The sequence below is a fragment of the Ambystoma mexicanum genome, chromosome 9 (assembly GCF_040938575.1).
Source record: "Ambystoma mexicanum isolate Mex_15411 chromosome 9, UKY_AmexF1_1, whole genome shotgun sequence".
Taxonomy (NCBI): domain Eukaryota; kingdom Metazoa; phylum Chordata; class Amphibia; order Caudata; family Ambystomatidae; genus Ambystoma; species Ambystoma mexicanum.
Genome location: NC_090931.1, coordinates 1,341,728,554 through 1,341,750,152, shown reverse-complemented (window position 1 = coordinate 1,341,750,152; position 21,599 = coordinate 1,341,728,554). Strand labels below are relative to the sequence as shown.

Below are 21,599 nucleotides of genomic sequence, written 5' to 3'. Positions count from 1 at the left end.
AACACCATATCATGAAACACAATACACATATAAACTTAAACCAATTCTGATTAACAAGTGTTTCCCTCTGTATGTGTTTACAGGAGATCTAACAGTCGTCGACGTGTGTTTCGGTTGATATTAGGTGGGGCATCATATCTCTTGCCCTTTCATTTTGCCAACCTTCACCAGGACAGAGGTCAACTACCAGCTATGTGTTGCCTCGTAGGAAGATGGGGTGAGCAACGTAATCTCTGTTATGCAGATGTTGGAGGCGAGTATAGATATAATAGGATAAATCCTGTATGTGCTCTATCTGGAGATGCCTCAAATGATGGATATTCTTATTTGGTGAATGAATCGTTAGACATCTAGCGACAATCTTCTGCGAATGTCTGTATAGGATCAACATCGTGTTGATTGAGATCCAGGCACCAATATGGATGTTGGAGATTGGTCCTGTATGTCTAGGTGATGATTCTAGCCCCAAAACGTGAAGGTAACTCAATATTGATAATCAGCCTGCATTAATGTAGCAGTCACTTCAACGAAATGGTGTAACTTCCAAGTTGTTAGAAGTGCGTCCACAGCAGTAAGGGCTGCCGTGGGTCTGTGAGGGCGGAAATACATGACCTAAAGGAGTTCTGAGAAGGCTATATCGGGACTAGCAAAAAGGTTGTGTGAAACCAAAAAGAAGAGGAGTGAAAAACCTGGTAAAGGAGTACGCAAGGTATCCTACCAAGATACAAACTCCAAGCCAAGTTGTTTTGTTTGCTGGTTGTATTGTGATCAAGAGATGAGGAGTGAAAACCTGGCAGGATAGTAAACCAGATATCCTAACAAGTTAAAGAGCCAAGTTGTTCTGTGTACTAGTTGTGTTGTTGATCAAGAGAAACTCAAAGAACTGATATTCTTGAATATGAAACGGAGTGGAGAGAAATCAAGGGTAAGGGAACCACCATTTGGAATAAGGAACTCTATCCTTCTGGAACTTTTGTGTTGGAGTTACGCATTTTACCTTTTATTGAACATTTATAAATCACTCAAGGCCAAAGACATTACCATTTTCACTTTTACAGTTAATTTTGTTAAAATGTGAGGGCCAGAATAGTACTTTGGACACAGGAAATGTTTACTTTGGCCCTTTTGACATCAGACAGACCCTTTGCATTTTTTTTGAGTTAGGGAGACACTTCTTAGTGCAGGGACAGAGAGGCATTTTCAAAACCTCTTTTAGTTTGTCAAAAAAATGTGATGGTCCAAACCATAAGTGTCTGTGTCTCATTCCTGGTTCATCATAGTAGTGACTAACGTACTCTTAGTCCATAGTCCCCTTTCCTCCATACAACCCACCATCCTCCTTCCTAATAAGATGATTAGGTATGCATATCTGACAGAGGCGTCAAGGGACTGAGGTGAGTGTGAGGAGTCAGGAATGAAACTCGGACACAGGTTAGACATGGCTTTGGCTAAATACTTTTATTGATAAATAAAAGGGGTTGGAAAATGCCTCGCTGTCCCTGCATTAGTTATTTCCCTACATAAACTCAATACTAAGGATCTGTTGGTGTCAGAATGTCCAAAACATAACCGTCCTGTATACAAAGTACTATTCTGACCCTCACATTCTAAGGAAATTAATTTTAAAGTGATCAGGATAATGTCTTTGGCATTCAATGTTTTGGAAATTTTCAAATGGGCAAAGCAATAAATAACTCCAACAAAGTCTTTCAAGGATATTGCTTCTTACCCCACAGGGTGCCTCCCTTCCCATGGATCCGTCTTCACGTTTTGGTAAAAATCAGTTCTGCCTTTCCTCTTTATAAATACAAAAAATCAAACACAATTATCCTTTTCCTTGTTTAGTCAAGATACCTGGGCTACTCTCCTGCCACGGTTTCTCTGTTCTCGTACCCTCTGTTTAATACAGTCCTTTTCCTAGTCCTAATATTTCTCCTCAGGACCTCTTTATTCTTGGTTAACACAATTCTGGTCCTGCTATTACTTTTCAGGATTTTTTTAGCTTTGATATCTTTTTTGTGACTTGCTGGTATACTTTTCTGCAAGGGGCCTCTTGTATTCACAAACATCGTCCACTTTTAATTGCCTGGTATGTTTTCTTGCCAGGGCTGCTTATATTCACATACTTGTATTTGTCTGGTATACTCTCCTGCCAGTGCTTTTTGTATTTACACACTTGCTATTGCCTGGTATACTCTACTTCCAGGGCTGCTTGTAGTCACACCCTTGTAATTGCCCGGTGTACCCTCCTGCCAGGGTTTGTCATTCATATGTTTTTATCTGCACTTCCACTCTTGACAATTCACTACATTAGCCCTTCTGGCTAATGCATTCTGTCCGTGGCATATTGCCTCGTTAGTGTTTTGCTCACACCTCCACTCTTGGAAATGTACCACCACAGTTTTATTGGCTATCTCATTCTGTTTTGCTGGTGTTCCTCACATGCCTTTATGGCATATATTTGCAAATGTTAGTCTTCTCTTTAGGAAATTACCTTTCTCTCTCTGCTGAGTTTTCCTATTCCCAGCACCCTACTGTTAGTTCTCCGCTGGCAGTAGCGGTACGCGGTTCACCTCACCGGCGCCCGTCAAGCTTCCCTATCCCTCTACTGAGTTCACAGGTATCTCCATATACAATGACCGCAAATGCGTTGCGGCTTGTCTTTTCGGACGCCTTCTGTTTCTCGCACCACCCTCTTCTGATGTCCCAACCCGCTATCAAATGGGCTCACTGGTTGCGTGGCTCTCCTCTGGCCTCTCGACTCCCTCTGGATGTCAGCGTCTTCACTGATTGAGTTTCTCTCCGGCGGTGCTTCTGAACAACCTCAGTCTATTAGCGGTATGCGTCTGTCTAGGATGCACCCGTCTGTCCACTGCGCTGACCTCTGAGCACTCAAATGAATTCCTCCGGCTTCCCTCCAGACTACCTCCTCACAGATCTATGTGATCACTGCGCCGCCCGTAACTGCGATGGCCAAAATGCCGACTTCTGCGCGTGCCGCCCGTACTCTGTGATCCCTCTGGTGTCAGCTCTTCCCACAAACAGTTTGAGCTGACGCCACAGGGTGCTTTTCTTTTTTTTTCTTTATTTTTCTATTTTTTTTTCTTGCGTGTCCCCTGTTATCCGAAATGGTAAGCGGGGGACACCCCGACCCCCATTACTGCGCCCAGGAAGAGCGGGGGACACCCCCGCAACCCCTGCTCTGCTTGGGCGCAGTAAATTGTGCACCTCCAAAGTCACAGTGACTGCGGGGGCGCATAAATGAGGGTGACATTTTTGTACAATACCCCCCCTCACTGCTGCTTTTCTGGATACTTTTTCAGCATCTGCCTAGCTCGGGGGAATGCCTCTCCTGCACGCCTCTCTTGGATCTCAGCTGCTCGGCATTTAAACTTCCCGGTCTGCTGAAGCAACTTCGAACGACTAGACAGTCGAGTTGGCTTGCCAGACTTTTAGATCTTTCCCTCTTCCTCGTCTCAGTCCTTTGGTAATTCTGGGAAAGGAGGCCATTGTTGTCAATTGACTGAAAGACTTCGGATAAATATTTTGAAAGGCACTAAATATCTTGGGTGGTTGACATGTGTAATTGAAAAAGGTGGCCTCACAAGTCGTACAGGTAAACGAAAGCTGGAAGGTTGCGCTATAGTTCTAGTTAAAGGATTTTCCCTATCCTTCATAGGGGAAGCAATAGATGTATAACGGGCCGTGAGGGTTTCGGAAATTGGAGGGTGGTTTTCAAGGGAAAATGGGAGTACCATGTCTCGCCCGATGAAGCCATGACACCTCCCCAGAGGCTGTCTCGCCCCTGTGATCCTCCCTCATGCAGCCACCCCCAGGGTCAGGAAGCAGCTGATGTCCACGTGGGAGGTCATCGCCAGGGAATCAGTGATGACTCCATTGGATTCATCACATGAGGAACCGGAGGACGAAGTTGGAGGATTCACACCCGCGGCTGCGCCCTGCCGTCCTAAATATAAAGGTGAAATGCGCTTTTTGTGGGAAAAAAGCTTTCGAAGGGATTGTGTCCTCCGACGTATTCCTCATCTTAGATATATCCTTCCAGCTCTGCTGGCCTCGGAAAATGTTTTCTCTCTAGAGGGCGCTGCACGTCGACGTCCTCCGAGTCGATGTCCCTCGACAGCCGCCGTGTCGACGTCATCCTGCCTATAAAGGCCGCGCGCAGCGTCCGTTGCTCAGTTCCGTTTTTCCGCACTTACTCGGTGCCTCGGAATACCGTTGCTCAGTTCTTGTCAGATTAATCCTATTTACTTCGAGTTATTCGATCCGTACTCGATGGCTTCCTCGTCGGAACCGACAACTCCTCGATCTGGCTTCAAAAAATGCCGAGATTGTGGGAAAAAGATGTCGCTTACTGACCCTCACAGAGTTTGTCTGTGGTGTTTGGGAGCTGAACACCATTGTTCGGAATGCGAGGACTGTATGTCCATGAAAGCTAAGGCCCTGAAGGAGCGTAGGGGGAAGCTGGAGAAAGGTAAGACTTTTAAAGCTTCTTCTTCGTCGACGAAGTCGAGACACTCGTCTCCTCGTCACCATTCGCGCTCCAGGTCTCGGAGTGGGTCTCACCACTCCTCGAGATCGAAGCACTCGAAGAGGAGACGTCGAAGATCCCCTTCTCCGTATTCCTCTTCCTCTGTTTCACCAAAAAGAATCCCTTGCCCCACGAAACATAGTTCCCGGGCTGAATGGGAGGAATTCTGGAAAAATATGATGAGCGTCTTCGAGAAAGCAGCCTCGACCCCCTCGAAGACTGCCGAGAGCGATGCTCTGGTCGAAAGACCCAAAGGTCAAAAACGCTGCGAGTCGCAGTACCCGGCGAAGGAAACCTCTCGAGCGCGTCTCGAACCCTCGAGTAGGACTATGACTTCCAAACCTTCCTCGAGGGTTCAGTCGACGTCGAGGTCGATGTCTTCGAAGCGTTTGTCGAAGGGACCTTCGACACACGGGTCTGTCGACTCGACGCCAGCTTCGACACCGGCGTCGACGCCAAGAAAAGTCACGGTTAAGACACACCCAGTGACTATCCCCAGGTCCTCGACGTCGATGGCTTCGAGATTGTCAAGTAGAATTCCAATTCTGTCGAGGTCTTCGAGGCCTCCGCCTTTGTTTTCGACGCCACGCTCGAAGCCTTCGGCGTCGACGACATCGACGTTTTCTAGGCCGATAATGACAAGTTCGGCTCCCTCTGCGTTGGAAATGGGATTTACTCCCTTTATGAGTTCAGAACAATTGAGAACTATGTCCTCAATTTTGGAAGAGGGTGAATTGTCTGAACAGGAAGACACATTTCAGTTGCAGGGACCTGTAACCCCAATTAGAGAGGAAATTTCCTCTGAAGAACGCAGGTTAAAGGATCTTCATGATTCCTTACATGAGGCAAGTGGGTTAGACACTTCCCCTGAGGTGGAGATTGCTAGGCCAGACCCGGGGGAGCATGCTGAAACCCCCTATAGAGCCTTAATGGCCAGGATCACAGAGTTCATGGGGTGGTCTGCACCTTCAGAATCTTTCCAACAAGATGACCTCACGGATATTCTTGACAAAGGCCCGTGACTTGCACCCGCTGCCAGGACCAACTGCCCCCACTGGAGGATCCTCTCCATCTTAAAGGTATTGTGTCCGCCTAGCCTCCCTTGCAACGGTCTGTACGGGGTGACTACTAAATCCTCGACTTACCACCTGGGCTGACCCTAGGCTGGCTAACTGAACTTTTCTGAGCTGAACTAATTTCTTTTTGAACTCTCTGCAAGACTTTTTCAAAGCCTCTTAAACTGTGTGATCTTGGGCGCATTGGTGTTCTGTTCTCTCCAAGAGGGAGCCTGGCCTCTGAACTTTTTGCTCACTAGTAGACTTTGACTTTCCTGCCTTGCTGGGTGCTCTTAAAGTATTGTGTTGTGTGCTTTTCTAATTTCTGCCTTTTCCCTCCCTTTTTTGATAACTTATTGGAGTGCCATCTTTAGTTAAGCGCTCACCTCTGTCTGTAAATAAGTGGTGGTAACTAAGACTTGTCTAATAAAGAATAAGGGATGTGTATATATATATTAATAGTGACTGTGTTTTGAACTTGCTTACAATAATAGTGCTAGAGTGTTTCTATAAGTGTGTCTTTAAATAAATAATTATATACTTTGATACCAAAGCTCTGGTCAGTGTTTGCTTGTGCTACTGTATTTTCGTACCTATCTTGTATACTCTATAAACTGTCTAACTCTTCTTGAGAGAAGTCTGGCTGCTCAGTCACAGCTACTGTAACGCTCACCTGACTCCCACGGGGGCGCTGGCCTGGTTCGCACTGCTGTGACCTCGTCTAAGGTGATGCGCAGGGTTCGGAAGATGGACTGGACCGGGCCCCAGATCTGGCTTGTCTGACTCGCAGAAGTATCCTTCTTAGGGTCTGGAAGGACGAGCTCTCCATCCTGCTTCTGATGCAGGGGCGCGTTGGTATCCAGTTACGTCACTGGATTTTCGGATGGGAGAGAACCAAACTTGCTTGGCTTCCAGGTAAGTTTTTCTATAAGTGGTTCCCCTTGTGTCCATGCATTAATGTTCTAATGCTAGTGTCTTTTTCCCCATAGGGGCCGGGGTACGGAATGCCGGGGAACAGGCCCCGACCCGAGGATAAGCGGTGAAATCCTTGTGGAAATCAGGTGAGTCTTTAATGAGTGTTTTGGTAATGTCTTTTCATTCACTCATTGACGCTGATGTCTTTTTTCCCCTTAGGGGCCGGGCTCCGAAAATGCCTGGATGCGGCGCGGACCCGAAATGAAAAGGGAATGACCCAACAGGTAAGTCTTGACATGGAGTTTTAGCTTCCCTTTTCCCTTCTTTCTCTCACCTTTGTTCTTGTCTTTTTCTCCCTAGGCGCGGGGGCGCAACTGCGAATCCGGATGGTCGCTGCTGAACATGGAGGCGCCCTGTAAAGGTGAGTAGAATGCGGCGCTGCAGCGATCGATGCGATGTGCTTTTAAAAATAAATGTCTTCTTTTTCAGGATTGTCGGCGAAATGTCTCTGGGATGCAGATTTAGCAGGTGAGGCCTTTTCCTTCTTCTGTTCTCTTGTTCCCTTCCTTTGCAGGCGATTCAGGATGCTGGCAGGTGTGGCAGAAGTCAAGATGCAGGAGCAGACACGGTGAGCGTCCAGCTGCTAGATGCAGAACAACGCGAAGCACGTGTGGCTGATCGGGTGTGGTTTAAATAGCCTTTGAAGAAGTTCCTAGAATGTGTCCTTCCTCCAATCAGGTATGTATCCTTCCCCGACCACGCCCGGGTGGTAAATGAGTCCCACAGGTAAAGTAGTTCCTTTCAGGCCTCAAGGAGGCCGGGGTTCTGCAGCATGGTCTGCATCAGGTAAGTGCACCCAAACACTTTCATAATGAGCCTGGCGCCTTTGGCGCCAGGACTGATGTTTTCTATGAGCCTGGCGCCATAGACGCCAGGACGCTGTCCAAAGGGCCCCTATAAGGGGTTGCTGGGACCTTCCCCGGGGACTTGATGTCCGCTTTGGGGGACGCAGAGCCCGAGCCGGCTCCCCGGGAGCGGGCATCGTGACAGCTACCAGGTAAATCTGGGTGGTACAGACTGCTACCAATTGGGTTTACTGCCAACACCTGTAGTCTTAAGCCTTTTGCAGTGGTCCCTAAGGGAACTGCACAGGTTTCTGCCTAACAAGCACGAGTCGTGCGCCACTGGGAGCTCTTTGGCGGCATGCTGACCGCTGATCCCTCTGTTGGGGTGGCCGACACAGAACGTAGCCTCACTGTCCTGGTAGGCTGAGATTTGTTCTGCCAGCTCCCTCACTCTGACGAGGATGTTGCTGGTAGTTGACCCAACTGCATGCTGGCACAGACAGTCAAGGGAAGTGGCCACCAGCCTGGAGTCCCGTTGAATTGCATCGCTGTGAATAGCCCAATTGCTCCTTGCCGATATAATGCATTTCCACCTGTTGTTGCTCAATCCTGTTGAGGCGCCCCCATATGGCATGCAGCGTTGGGTCCTGCACTGGCCCAGGAGGTAGTTGGGGGCCCATTTCCTCATTGCCGGATGCCTGGCCTGCTTGCTCCCTATGGTTTTCTGTGTCATGAAGCAGCAGGACTAGATTCGCTGGAGGCATACAGTGGTTGCACAGTGGCAGCAGCTGCAGTGGGATGGGGCCCGTGCCTGGATGTCGTCAGCATTTGGCCCGGGTGTGTTGGCCTCCTCAATCCCCAGTACTGGTGAGAGTTGCCTCTGTTGTGTGTGGTGCAGTAGCCTCTGTCATGTGCCAGAGTAGGTGGTACAATTATAGCTGCTTTGCCAGTGCCCATGGAGGTGGTTGATATTGTGCCCTTTGATTGGGGTTTTTTGTGGACACTCCCCTTCCTGGCTGAAACATGGTGCAGTTGTGCCGGAGGTACTGATACCTTCCAAGGGGTCCTCGGTGTCTTGTGTGCCTGTTGGGAGACATGAGTGTGCATTAATACCTTGATGAACATATGTACGTTGTGTTATTATGTAGTGTTGTGTATACCATCGTATCATGGTTCCAGGTGATAATGTCCCTGCAAAAATGTCTGCCAAAAATGTTGTAAAAAAATGGCCATGGTTTGCAGGGACATTATCACTTTGAACATGTGGGGACACCCCCTCAACCCCTACTCCCCATGACCCTATATATATATTTGCAAAAGCCGGGAAAAAGAATTACCAGTTCTCCCAGGGAGGGATGGCACTCGCGGCAACACACAAACCGCTGATGTCAGTTGCTTCCTCAAGTCAAAAACCAATGCAGTGTAGGGTTAAGTTCATTATCCAGTTTTATTAGGCATCTGCCAGATTAAAAAGTGCACGGTACACTGCGTTTCGCCGCCTACTCGCAGCTTGTTCACATACAGGCACCATATATAAAGTCGTCACTGCCTTTTCCCGGCGACCATATATATGGGGATATTACCGGATACCCGTATCATAGGGTGCTAGGGCTCCAGGGGGGCCTACCTCATGTGGCTAGCAGTATGGAGGTTTTCTGCCTTGATTGATGTGCATGCAAATGGTTTGTGTGGGAGTTGTGCCTTGCTTGGACTGTGGAGTCATTTGCATCACTGACATAAAGCGTCACGTATGACCATGTATGGCAGGATGAATGTTGCTTGCATATCCCCTTGAACTGTTGGCTAAGGGGGTGCCCTGCTAGTTGAGGTGGTGTGATAGCGACATTAGCAGGGACACAGTCTTCATGGGGGCCTTGCAGTTAGTCTGTTGCAGTGGTTTTTAGTTTGAGAAGCACGTCTCGTGGTGTTCATAGCTAGAGATGCGCTATGCTTTTGGGACCAGTTTGGCTGATCTGTCTGTACATGGATGATCAGTGTGCAAGTAGCTATTCTTAGTGTCAAATAGGCGTAACATTTATTTTCATTAGTGCGTTAATTGGGCATCTACTCTTGTTTTGTAGACATGCACAGTAATTAACTTTTTTATTGGGTAATAAATATTATTTTCTTGCAGCAATTGTACAGGAAAAAGCCTGGGATGACAATGTCTTGTGCCAAATTACCTCAGAACATTTCCAAAAATAGATACCGAGATATTTCACCTTGTAAGTATACCGAAAATAAATGTTACAATGTTAGGTTTACTAGCTAGATTTGCAAACAACAATGGAATTGCCTTTTTCTTTTTTCAGATGATGCGACACGGGTGATCTTAAAGAGTAATGATGATTACATAAATGCAAATTACCTAAATGTGAGTATTTCATGGTTTTAACTGTCACACTTATTCATTGATTACCATGTTACCTTAGAAACACATTTAGAATGATATCATTATATGCTTACAAATGTTTCTTGACTTTCCAAAGGCAAAAACACAAATTAGACCAGCAGCCAATGGTTTAAACATGTGAAAACTACTTTTCTTCATATCCTCCTTTCTCCACAGACCACAATAGGTTTACCCTGGGCGAGGGAATCATACAGCACCTTTTCCTGAAAGCTTCGGAGCCATAAAACCACCATGGGGTGATGGGTGTGGTTTGCTTGCTTTGTAACTTTTTTATTTTGATTTTTTTATTGATTGTGCATTAGCCAAAGAAAGAACATGACTTTTTACACAGATCAAAAGATAAAATAATATTTCGATATTTCGAGATCGTGGCATTAAAACATGAATTAACTGATTCATACAAAAGATAAAAATTCATAAAAACAAAAAAAGGAATAAAAAGAAGAGAATCATGTGCCAACCTATTACTTCAGTGGAAAGAGTCATTTAACATTCATTTGTCAAAAACTAGGATTTATATCTCCCTTATTGACAATCAGATTAAGCTCCTTTAACAAAGCGCCCACCTCCAGAGTAAGAAAGATTTCTATTCCCGAAATCAACCTATCACAGAATGTATTCGAGAGAAGTGAGTAAGGAACAAACAAACCTTTGAAATTTCAATACTCTGAGGTGGCAAGTTCCCGAGCAATTCATCAACAAATGGCGAATGGATTGTGTAACATTTGCATCACATTTATCACAGACATTTGTCACATAGACATCACTATATCAGACATGCAGTATTTCCAGAGTTGGGAGCAGATTAAGTCTTCTCAAAAAATTCATCTATACCACTGAGTCCTTAAATTCCCTTAGATATTTAGGGACAGTTGACCTAGGTTTATCAATTACCGATGGCGATGATGAAAGTTTGGACAGCCTTATTTTACCTGTGGTCCTAATCTAGTCCATACGATGGAGAGCCTCCTTCACTTTCATCGGATTTGAGATTAGAGTGTCGATGTTATCGGTCGCAGCCATCATCTCATTACATCGAAGTCTCAACTTATTCTGAAATATAGATGTAGAATTATCTAAGGCAATGGCAACTTCCTCATATAATGAGGATTTAGGAGGGACCAGAATAAGCCTATAAATCGATACCCATTTCCACTCCATCCATGCACTGAGGGAAATCAGGCCCAGTTTGAATCTTAAGCCAGAGATGGGGACACTATTCAGAAGTGCCTTTGTTTTGTTCCATATTTTACTTTCTATTTTACCCCGGTCCACGTCAAGAGCCACCAAATTGCATTCCATTCCAATTGTAATCACTGGGACCACCTTTCCGATATAGAATTTGAGAAGAGGGAGCAGGGAGAATTTACAGTATTGAAAGCGAATTTTCTTCATTTGAGCAATCAAATTTACAACCTTTAGATTTATGGTCTGGAGAAGGTCGACTTTGGTGGGAAAGACTCTTAATTTAGAGCCCAAGTAAATGACCTCTTTGGACATAGGAATGGAAGAAGTGTCCAGTTGCCAAACAAAGGATTTTAGCTTCTTTAATGGGTGTTTTTATATACCATGATTTTTGACTTATTTGGATTAATTTGTAAGTCGTTTTCATTGGCATACTCTGATAATGCAGACAATAAGCGTTGCAGACCGATTTGTGAATGATCTAAAATTACAATATCGTCAGCATATGCTAGCCAATTGATTTTCATGCTGCCCAATTTAGGACCCACCAGGCCGCTCTTCTTCAGCCACTGCATCAGATCAGACAAGTATAAGATGAAGAGAAAGGGTGCCAGCAAGCAGCCTTGGCGTACCCCCTTTCTATTTTAATAAACTGAGAGAGGAGACCTGATTTGGAGAGGCAGACTTTTAAGTGATGATCTTTCATGTTGCTCTATCAAAATAGATAAGATGTTATCCGGAAGACCCCACGATTTTAACTTCCGCCACAGTTTATTTCTATTAATAGTATCAAATGCCTGGGTAAGATCAACCCAGGCTCCGAATGGGGGGGTGGCTCCTTTTGTGTATGCCTCCGCACTTAGACAGTTAAGAATTAGAGTACTAAGGGTAGTGGAGAGTCCTCTTCTAAAACCTCTGTTTGGGAATAATGCCAGTTCCCTCTGCCCATTTTTGTAATTCGCCCAATATAACACCCGAGAAGATCTTCCCATCCGCATCAAGGAGCGATGTAGGACGCTAATTCAATGGGAATTACCGATCACCTTTTTTGTAGATTGGGATTATGATTGAATGTCGCCATGACTCTGGGATAGTTTTTGTGAGAATGAATGATCTTATCAAACAAGTTCTTTAGGACTCTGGACCACAATTCTGGGTTTAGTTTAACTGCGTTGCTCAAACCACTCGGGCCAGGAGCCCTGGAGGCAGGTGATTTTTTAAATTAATTTTTCGATGTCCTCACATATATAACCGGGGACCATTTTGAGGTTATTTCGAATTTAAGTTCCTGAGAATCAAAAGAACTATACACTACAGAAAAGTGGTTCATCCAGGTGCATTCCTGAATGACAGTGTCCTGAGATTGGCCAACTGATGTTTTAGTCAAGCCTGCAATCGACCAAAAGTTTCGAGAATTCCTTGCACAGACGGCTTTCAACATTTGTTCCCCCCCTCTTACTTCAAATTCCAGCGTTTTAGAGTCTTGTACAGTTCTCCTTAATAACGCACTTTGACGCCTCTTTAATTTTGTTTTTTTGGTAGATTATTGAGTCAAAATGATATTTATTCTGTCGGCTAGAGACAATAGGGCCAGAGAGGGGAGGATTTAAATCGCATAGAAATTCACTGAAGTGGGAAGGCTCACAGTATTTTCCCAGTTGTTGATCTGTGAAATCATTGGTTACTAATTCTAATTTGTTAGTAAGAGTACGTCGTCCTCTCTCAAACCTCCTCAGCCAATTAACCGCGGAATTCACAGTCAATTTCTCAGAGTAACATATGGACTGTGTTCCTTGCTTAAGAGAGCAAGTGGCTTCTAGCATACAACAATCGTTTCCTTCTGTTATTTTAAATTCCCTACAATTTTCAAACATTTGAATAGAAGTAAAAACAGTCGATCGTTGATACTACCCTTTCCCTCTGCCAGGTATGTCTGCTAGGGATATCATCATTGAGCATCCTCAACTCCTGATCTGACATAAAGCTACACCAAGCATGGCATCTAGCATTCATCTCTTTTTCTGAAACATTGTTCCTTGTTGTCTTTAGGCACTGGGAGTTAAGATCACCCTTTATGATCAACTGGAAAACGAACTGAGAATCCCACTAGGAGGTCAGAAAAACAACCCAAAAACTCAAGTAGAGGGGTAGAAGCGGGGTTCCAATATAGATTCATTATGATCCAATTGGCCCCAGGGCCGACCCCTCTTCTTTCAACACTGATCGCCATTATTCCCTTGACATCACTAGATAACAAGTTAGAAGCACCAAACATCAAATTGCTACACAAAGTAAGAAGGCCACCACTGGCACGCCCTTTTGGACCCTCGATGCCATCTGCTGGAAGGTGGAAAAGCCATTCTACATTCAAAACATCTGAAGCCAAAGTTTCTTGGACTAGGACCACATGAAAGTTTTCTAAAATATAGCACTTCTTCGAATGTTCAGAGAGAGAGTTATAGCCTCTTGAATTCCAAAATAGGCATCTTACTTCATCTCCAACTAGAGCTTCGGCTCCAGTATTCCCAGCTTCAGAGAGACTTGAGATATAATTTCAGGAACACATTCCCACATAGCTGGAAGTGATGTAGATGGTTTTACACGATTCACCACTTATGGGGCTTCTTTTTCGTTTACTCATGGAGGCACAGTTGAAATGTGGAAGCTTCTTGATGACCAATCTTCCTTTGCTCCTAAGATAGTTTCAAAGGCCAATTTTGAGTACATGCGAAGCTCTGCCATATTTGTCTCAAACTGGAAAGGAAAGCTCAATTGTTGAATATCGTTAGTTGAGAGGAATTTAAGAGCCAGCATGGTATTCATTTTCTTTAATACCCTTGAACGATTCAGGGGCAAGCCCTTCCCAGAGACGTTGAATTTAGTAGAAAGAAAGACTGTGAGGCCTGTGTATGGATTTTGAGGAGAGTGGTTCCAACTTGGAAGGTTCTGGTTCCCCACTCTTGCCGAAACTTGTTTACTAGTTTAATTTTTGTTACCCCCATCAGGCATATTCTTTTGGACTTTGTTGTTCCTTACTGATTGCTCTTCTATTTGCACAACAGATTGCTGCTGCTTACTTGATGAGCCAGTAGAAGGTTTAAGAGTATTCTTTTTATCCACCAAGGTCTCGACAGACGTCTGGGGAATCTTTCCCGGTTGAATAGTCTTCAGAAAAATGGGGGCGACTTTCTTGTCTGAAGGGACGGTCTTCACTTGCTTTTTAGATTTCAGACAAATCGGGGCGATCTTCCTAGGAGGCAATACAGGTTCTGTTTGACTGCCAACTGTAGCCTATGTTAGTTGTGGACTATTACCTTTAGGATTAGCATTCATTAGCTTTTCATCAACCAACTTTTTTGATTTTTCTTTTTGCCAGCCTTTTGGTCCGATCCTTTCGGACTTTGTTTTATCGGGGCCTCTAGATTCTTTCCTTTCTGATTCTTTGATCCACCATTCAAGTAGACGCTCTTTTTATTTTTTAGGTTCATGTGGTCCTTGGTATCCCTCTTTGAGGAGCCTTTAGATCCTTTCACTTGTCTCTTCCTCCGTTTCCTCGGTTTTCCATTTGGTTTCTTACCCCTTTTACTTGCCTTCTGGTTCTCATCCGAGATACCTTCCGTTTTAGATTAATCCTCTACAGTAATGGGTGCCTCCAAAGGCCCCAGCATGGAATTCTTCCTGGAAAAGTGGCTGGTAGACCTTCTTGTCAATCTGGAAAAATGAATACCCTTCATTTGAATGACAGACGTAACTTGATGGCCGTGGGCCAACCATTTTATGCACCGAATTATAGAAATATAAACTGCTATGCTTGACCAACAAGCGGCCATTTTAAATGTAGCAATAATCGCCATTTTGCTTGTTAACCATTGCTCATTGCTTTCTGTCTAAAACTGCTTTGCAGCTTGTAATTCATGTGAATTCTGCTTACTCTGCTCAACTGTTAACATTGTTGTCTGAATATGAAAAGGACAAGGTCGCGGGACTGAAGAGTTCGTTGAAACTCATCAGTAGCCCAGAGAGGAATGCCCACGCTCCCTCTCTGTAGCCTTGGGAGAGAGCTGCAGGGCATTTAATCACTTCACAGCTGCCAGCCAGTCTCGTACGATGGTAGAATATGTTAGAATAAAACAGCTAAAGGCTTGAATTATGCTCTTCCTACGGCCCCCCTTCGCAAAACCCTTTAGAACGTGTCGGCTCCCAGGACACGAATAGTACCTCATATATAGCAAAGCTTGGAATGTGGCTCTTCCCCCGTGTGCAGCTTGCTTCCAAGAACAGAAACACCGTGTTCTGTTCAACAACTAAAAGATGCCTCCGCACTTTCTAATTGCACATTGTTACTAGAATAGATATCGAAAGTGTCATAATTGTCATACTCGTCGGATATGTCCATCGTCATCCCGAGTTCAAAGGAACTTAATAAAGAGGGGTGTTAAACATGACATTGCTGATTGTATGATATGCATTTTGTATATATGTAACTGATGTACGTAATTCGCTCTCTTGCGTCCCTCGAGGTCTAGGAAACTCATGTTGCGGGGCGTGAGATCAGAATTGGCCAATTGATACTATTTTTGCTTGTAATAAACCCTAGCATTGGGAATTTGAACCTCGTGTCTGGCGCATCTTTTCGTGTATGGTTATTGCCTTGTTTCCATAGCACGAGGGACCCCTAGGGGCTCCTTTCATTATGAAACTCAGACACGTCTCCAATTTCTTTTCGGACATTGGATGCCCTCCGGTGTACCTACTCCAGGTGCCACGCTGCGAGCCATCATAGCCACATTTCTCAATTAGGAGGCCTGGATACCCTGATGCAGAAGGCTCGCTCCAAAGAGCCGATAACATATGTGATCACACACAATGGAAACAATCGCCTTCTCCCGGGATTACACCGGGGAAGTGCAGAAAGCTTGTCAATCATTTGACCCAGTCAAGAGTAAGCTTCAAGCACTTGGAATTAAATATGCTCTTTTCCCTGCCCAACTCGAGGTTTACCTTAACGGCACAATGCAATTCTTCACAGATCCCCGTGAAACCTGGCCCTGACTAGAAGTACACGGTGGATGGGAGTCTGGGGCCGATGACTGCGAGAACTCCTTCCCACCCTCACCACTCCCCCAGGACCAGAGACAGGGCACCTCCTTCATTGCCATTGCGATCCATAGCTGTTGCTCCGGCCAAACCTGAGGAGCGGGCTCAGGTGTCCTGGAATGTGGGGTGAAGATCCTTGGTACCAGGCAGGACCTGTGGAACAATCTTTTTTGTTAAACAGAATATCTTTAAGTGTTAGGCAGGGATGGGGTGACTGATATTACTCGCTGAGCTTCTAGCCCCCACCCCCGTTTTATGTGGCCTGCTTTCTTTCCTTTCTCAATATTTAGCTATATGAAGGCTTTTTGACCAATCGGTCATAGGTTTTGGGCGCCCGATGCTTCCAGTTGGGGTGAAGTTTGGGGAGGGAATTGGTTTAATTGTGAGTATAGACTGGAGCAACTTGTTCACTGCATCACACACTTGCTGCAAACGCCTCCCAGAAGGGATGTTACGAGGCCTTAGCCTTCCGGTAGTTGGAGGTCTTAGCGACACACCTGCTATGATGGCTTCTTCATTCTCTGACGATTTTGTCCCTACTGTTGCAATTTCAAAAAATGCGGAAAGGCCCATAGTCCCCAGTTCCATCATCAACCCTGCGTTAAAACCTGCATTGAGTGGTTTTACGAATGTCCAATGTGTAATGTAAGCGCAGATTCGGCTCCAGCACCGGCTGATGCTATACCTTTACATGGACGCATTCCTGGAAATTCCTCCTCTGCTGAATTGCTTAACATTGGCATCAAGCCATTCTTTGGAATTTTCTTTGGACCTTCGAAAACATTAGTTTCTAATGGAAATTACATGCTCTCTGGCCCACCCAACAGACCCTTGTCAGCAAGGAAAGGAAGGGCACATGCTGGCCTAAAGTCCTGCTCAAACAACTCCAAAAAATTCATAAGGAATCTAACAACTCATCCGCAAATTGGGCTGTTTGAGCGTCCAGCAAAGACTGTGCGTCAGAGTAAAATGAAAACTGTTACAGGAACCACAATTCTGCCTCAGCTCCCTCTTCGTGACCTGCCCTACCCGAATAAAAGATCAAGAGTCAAGTTTGAAAACACGGTGACTCCTGACTCTCCAACTTTCACTGAATAATATGATTATTCCACATACTCCGTAGATGACGAAGTCTGTACTGTTAACAATACAGTTGCTGATGATCCAACAAATAACAGTATTCAGGCGTCTGTCATCTCAGGTAGATCGTAAACTTCGACACGGGTTGTGGTTGCAGCCTCTGAAGGCAACATTGAATCCAGAAGAAGTCGGCAAAAAGAGATTTTCTCAGTTTTACCCTCACCTGAGAAAAGGCAGAAAGTCTCTAGTAAGCCATATGAACCTCAGGATAAAAATTCAATCTTGAAATTAAATCCAAAGCTTACCTCAGCACAATTACAAAAACAAGGTGTTCGAATAGCAAACGTGGACTATCCTTCCAACTGTTTTCCACTGGAAATTAGAACTGGAGAGCATACTCGAGGAAAAGAATGAGGTCAATATGAATAGGGGAAATATCGCTGTGTACGATAAGATCTGAAGACATCGGCATTGTTGAATATGTCTCTGAAAATCGTTCAGACTGGGTTTTCTTATATGTGAAATCTCAATTCATTGAAAAAATGTACGTTGAGAAGCAAAAGATGAACTGCTGTTCTTTGATTTTGAGCTACCCCCAGTGTGTGATCCTAAGGTAACTCGTCCTGCGAGTTCTCGAGACGGTTGGGATGCCCAGTTGTCTAACGAACAAAGGAGATTTGAATTACGGAACCATATAAAAGACAAGCTTCATGATAGAAACGCTGCATGCCATCGATCTGAGCTACCAAAAAGTTCGACAATTCCGCCAGGCCGTCAAGCAAATCGACATTAGCTAAACATCAAGCAGCATGGCAACTTGTGCTCACTGATATCGTGGAATACACGGGGATTCATGCATTTATTTCACAAACCTTGTGAAAAGATTGAAAACAATTTTGTGATTTGTCTCCAGGAAACTTGGCTCAGAGAATTACCAACTCGTGATGGCTACTCAATTTTCCTGAATGCTGCTGGCAAAAATCACACTGGTCGCACTTTCTCTGGTCTATTGACGATGATCAAGAACAACAACATTTGGAAAGTGGTTAAATCTGTTAATCCAAATATGTTCGTACAAGGCTCAACACTGCAACGCATTCAAACTGATTCTAATATGAACAGACAGATTCTTATAGTAAATACATATTGGAATCCAGCGATGATTTCTTCAGGGAAGTACATCAAATCGGTCTCTTCTCTAATAGATGACTGTATGATTGAATTCAGTGATCCTACCATCATCATCTGCGGCGATTTAAACTATTCCTGGTTTGACAACAACAGGAAATTGAGAACTTCGGAGGCAAATCAGCTCATCCATAAGTTAGAGCGAGGTCAACGGTGGAAAACCGAACTTGACATTAGGAATTGTATAATGTTAAACGGTCACACCAGGGGAGACATCCCTGCCGCCTACACATGGCACATAAACCAGAGCCATAAAACCCTGGACTATATCTGGTCTTCTTGAAATCTGATTCACTGAATAGTCCAGCTGACAACTATAAAACTAACCAGTAGTGATCACGACGCTGTCAAGTTAATATGGCGTATGCACAATAAGCAGCCATCTGTCAGTTACACTGCGAATTTAGCAATAAATCAAAGTGCCACCAGATTACGGATTAACAAGCATGTCATAGCAGCGTTAATTGTAAATGCTTCCTCAAATGACATCTTCCCATCCAGTCAAGTAAACTATGCCCCGTTGCTCACACGATTCAAAACTGGGAAATGTGGATTCAAATTCAATTCTCAATCCAATAAATACCCTTTTAGTATGAAAGTCAGAGAAGCGAAAAAGATACTGCACAGAGATCTAAAATCCTTAAAAAAAATCTGCCTCTAGCAGCATACCTGGGGCAATCAAGAAAAAGCCGACAGAAATATTGTAATTGGTTGAAATCCTTCTCTTTAATTTGCGACCAAGAACGAGCGGTAGATATTCTTAGGCTAATTGCAAATCATGACAGTAGACATATTTGGATGATATTAAATGAAGGGTCGCTAACTCAAGATGCGATGATGACCAACAGAGTAAATTCCAATGTATGGGTGACTCATTCTTCCAACGTCTTTAAAAGCTCGGCTGCTGAATCAACACCCTGTGAAGTAGTAAGCTCGACCCCATTGAACGTATGCGCCTCATCAGATGACATGCTAAAAGCAATTGAAAACTTAAACTCAAGGGTTGCTGGGCCTGATGGCCTTACAAACATCATGCTAAAAATGAACAAAAGCTTTTGGACACCTTTTTATAGAAGTGTTATTTCAAAAGATTTAAATAATGAAAGAACTCCCTGCGTCATGGTCATCCCCAATGGTAGTACCTATTTTTAAAAAAGGCAATCAGGACGATCCTTCCAACTATCGCCCAATTGCCTTGCTTGACATCATTGGAAAAATCTTGGCATCATTGCTTTAAAAAAAACTTGCTTTGTGGGCCACCAGAGCTGAAATTATAGATTGCTGTCAAACAGGGTTCACAAAGGGTGTTGGCACTAAATTAAATTTGATCCTGCTCAATCTATTGAAACCAGAGGACTTAAGATGGCGGAAAAAGCTATTTCTTTCCTTTGTAGACATTCAGCAAGCATTTGACAGCATCAATAGAGATTTACTGTGGCAAAAATTGGAGACCTGGTCGTGCCCTGTAGACCTTTTGCATCCATTGATGGCCTTGCATGCAAACTCTACGATCCGAGTTCGTTTCAACGCTCAAGGTGACCTTACAGACGAAATCTTAACTGAAAAATGTGTAAAGCAAGAGTGCCCTCTTGCGGCTTTACTTTTTAAATTGTTCATCGCCGACCTACCGATTGCTCTGAAGGAAACTAATTTCCACCTCGAATAAATGGGCACCATTTTAGTTGGGCTATTTATGCTGATGACCTTGTGCTGATGGATACAGCACAGATTGGGCTGCAACGCCTTTTAACCAATCTCCAAAAATACTTCTAAATGAGCTTGAAATAAACGTAACAAAATCAAAAATTGTATCATTCCGAACCTGGGGAAAAGGGGCAAGATCTTTAAATGGAGCGTCACACGCGAATATCTTGAGACCACTAAATGCATACGATAGTTAGGAATCCTCTTCAACAAATCTATCCATTAATGGGACTGGACCCAAGATCTAATAATTCAAATGCGAAAATTTGCACTCGCAGCATATGGGAAATTTACCCTAAAACCGGTGTTATTCTACTCACAAAAAGTTGTACCAACTATCACCTTTGGGAGTGAAGCCGGCTTGAATATAGGCAAAGAATTCTGGGATTACTTTAGAGGGTTTATTTTGGCAGAAACTTCTCAAATTACCATCTAATGTTTCTATGACAGCAATGCGATACAAACTGTGCCTAGAATCCTTATATGGCACTGTTCTCTGGAAATCCGTTGCAGTGTTAAGAAAAATGCATATAACTCCAGCAACACTTCCTGACCGCATTTTAGCTTCGACAATAGAGAAGCCTCACACTGGTCTGTTAAGAGTTTGGTCAGATAAAATTGATAACATTTTGAATTATGCAGATGTTACAATGGAGTCAGTCTTGTCCAACCCTCAGGCTGCAAAGAAAAAGCTAAGGAGGTGGAATTGGATTCATAACAGTGACAAACGTAATAAGCTAGTGTCTTCACTGTATAATTGTCCTGTCTCACGAGGAATTGATCAAATACCAACATACCTAACAAAATTCCCCTCACGTTATCATAGAGATCAGTTTTTGAGGTTGCGGCTCAATCTATATTAACCAAAAGTTATTGCTGTTCTTGAAACACGACAAAGACACTCAGAATAACCTATGCAGGTTTTGCTCTACTGCTGTTGAATCATCGAAAACACCTGATTGCAGAATGTCTTGAACTGTCAAAGGAATAATTTCCTAAGTAAATGTGCCCCCCTAAATGGGAACATGGAAGAGTGGTGGTTTTATGATGTTAGCAGGCAACAATTTGAAGTTAATATGTGCAGTAATTGATTTCCTGGATGCAATTTTGACTGCTATTTAAGGAAATTTGTTTAAAGAAATGTCTGTTTAAGAAAAATTGTGTACGTCAAATCAGGGGGGTTGGCATAGGTCTTAAAGAGTCGGGAAAGATGATGATTGGTTTTTGAATTGATATGAGTGTAATGTAATAAAAGTTTGTTATAAAATAAATGTTACAATAAAATTTTGAAAAATAGGTCAAAGGCCGCTGACAGATCGAGCATGATCAACATGCTCAGATCACCATCGTCAGCGGCCCGTAGAATGTCCTCCCAAACTGTCACCAAAGCGGTTTTTTCAGTCCCATGACTGGGTCTGAAACCGGATTGATACCTATCCAGAATAGAATTATCCTCCAGATGACCTTGTGACTGTCGTAGCTATCTTTTCCAGAATCTTCACAGCCCATGGTAACCCTGCAATAGATCGATAGCTTTCCAGTGCCTGGTAATCCAAAGAAGGTTTTTT

At 44.0% G+C, this 21,599-nt stretch overlaps 1 protein-coding gene across 2 annotated transcripts in view; it reads left to right on the top strand.

Moving 5' to 3' along the window:
• PTPN4 (protein tyrosine phosphatase non-receptor type 4) overlaps positions 1–21,599 on the top strand; it is a 2,055,941-nt gene that overhangs the window by 1,623,508 nt on the left and 410,834 nt on the right. For both annotated transcript variants that reach the window (XM_069616750.1, XM_069616749.1), the window contains 2 exons: positions 9,499–9,589; positions 9,677–9,738. In XM_069616750.1, coding sequence (XP_069472851.1) covers positions 9,499–9,589; positions 9,677–9,738 — 153 coding nt within the window. The remainder of the gene's footprint in view (positions 1–9,498; positions 9,590–9,676; positions 9,739–21,599) is intronic.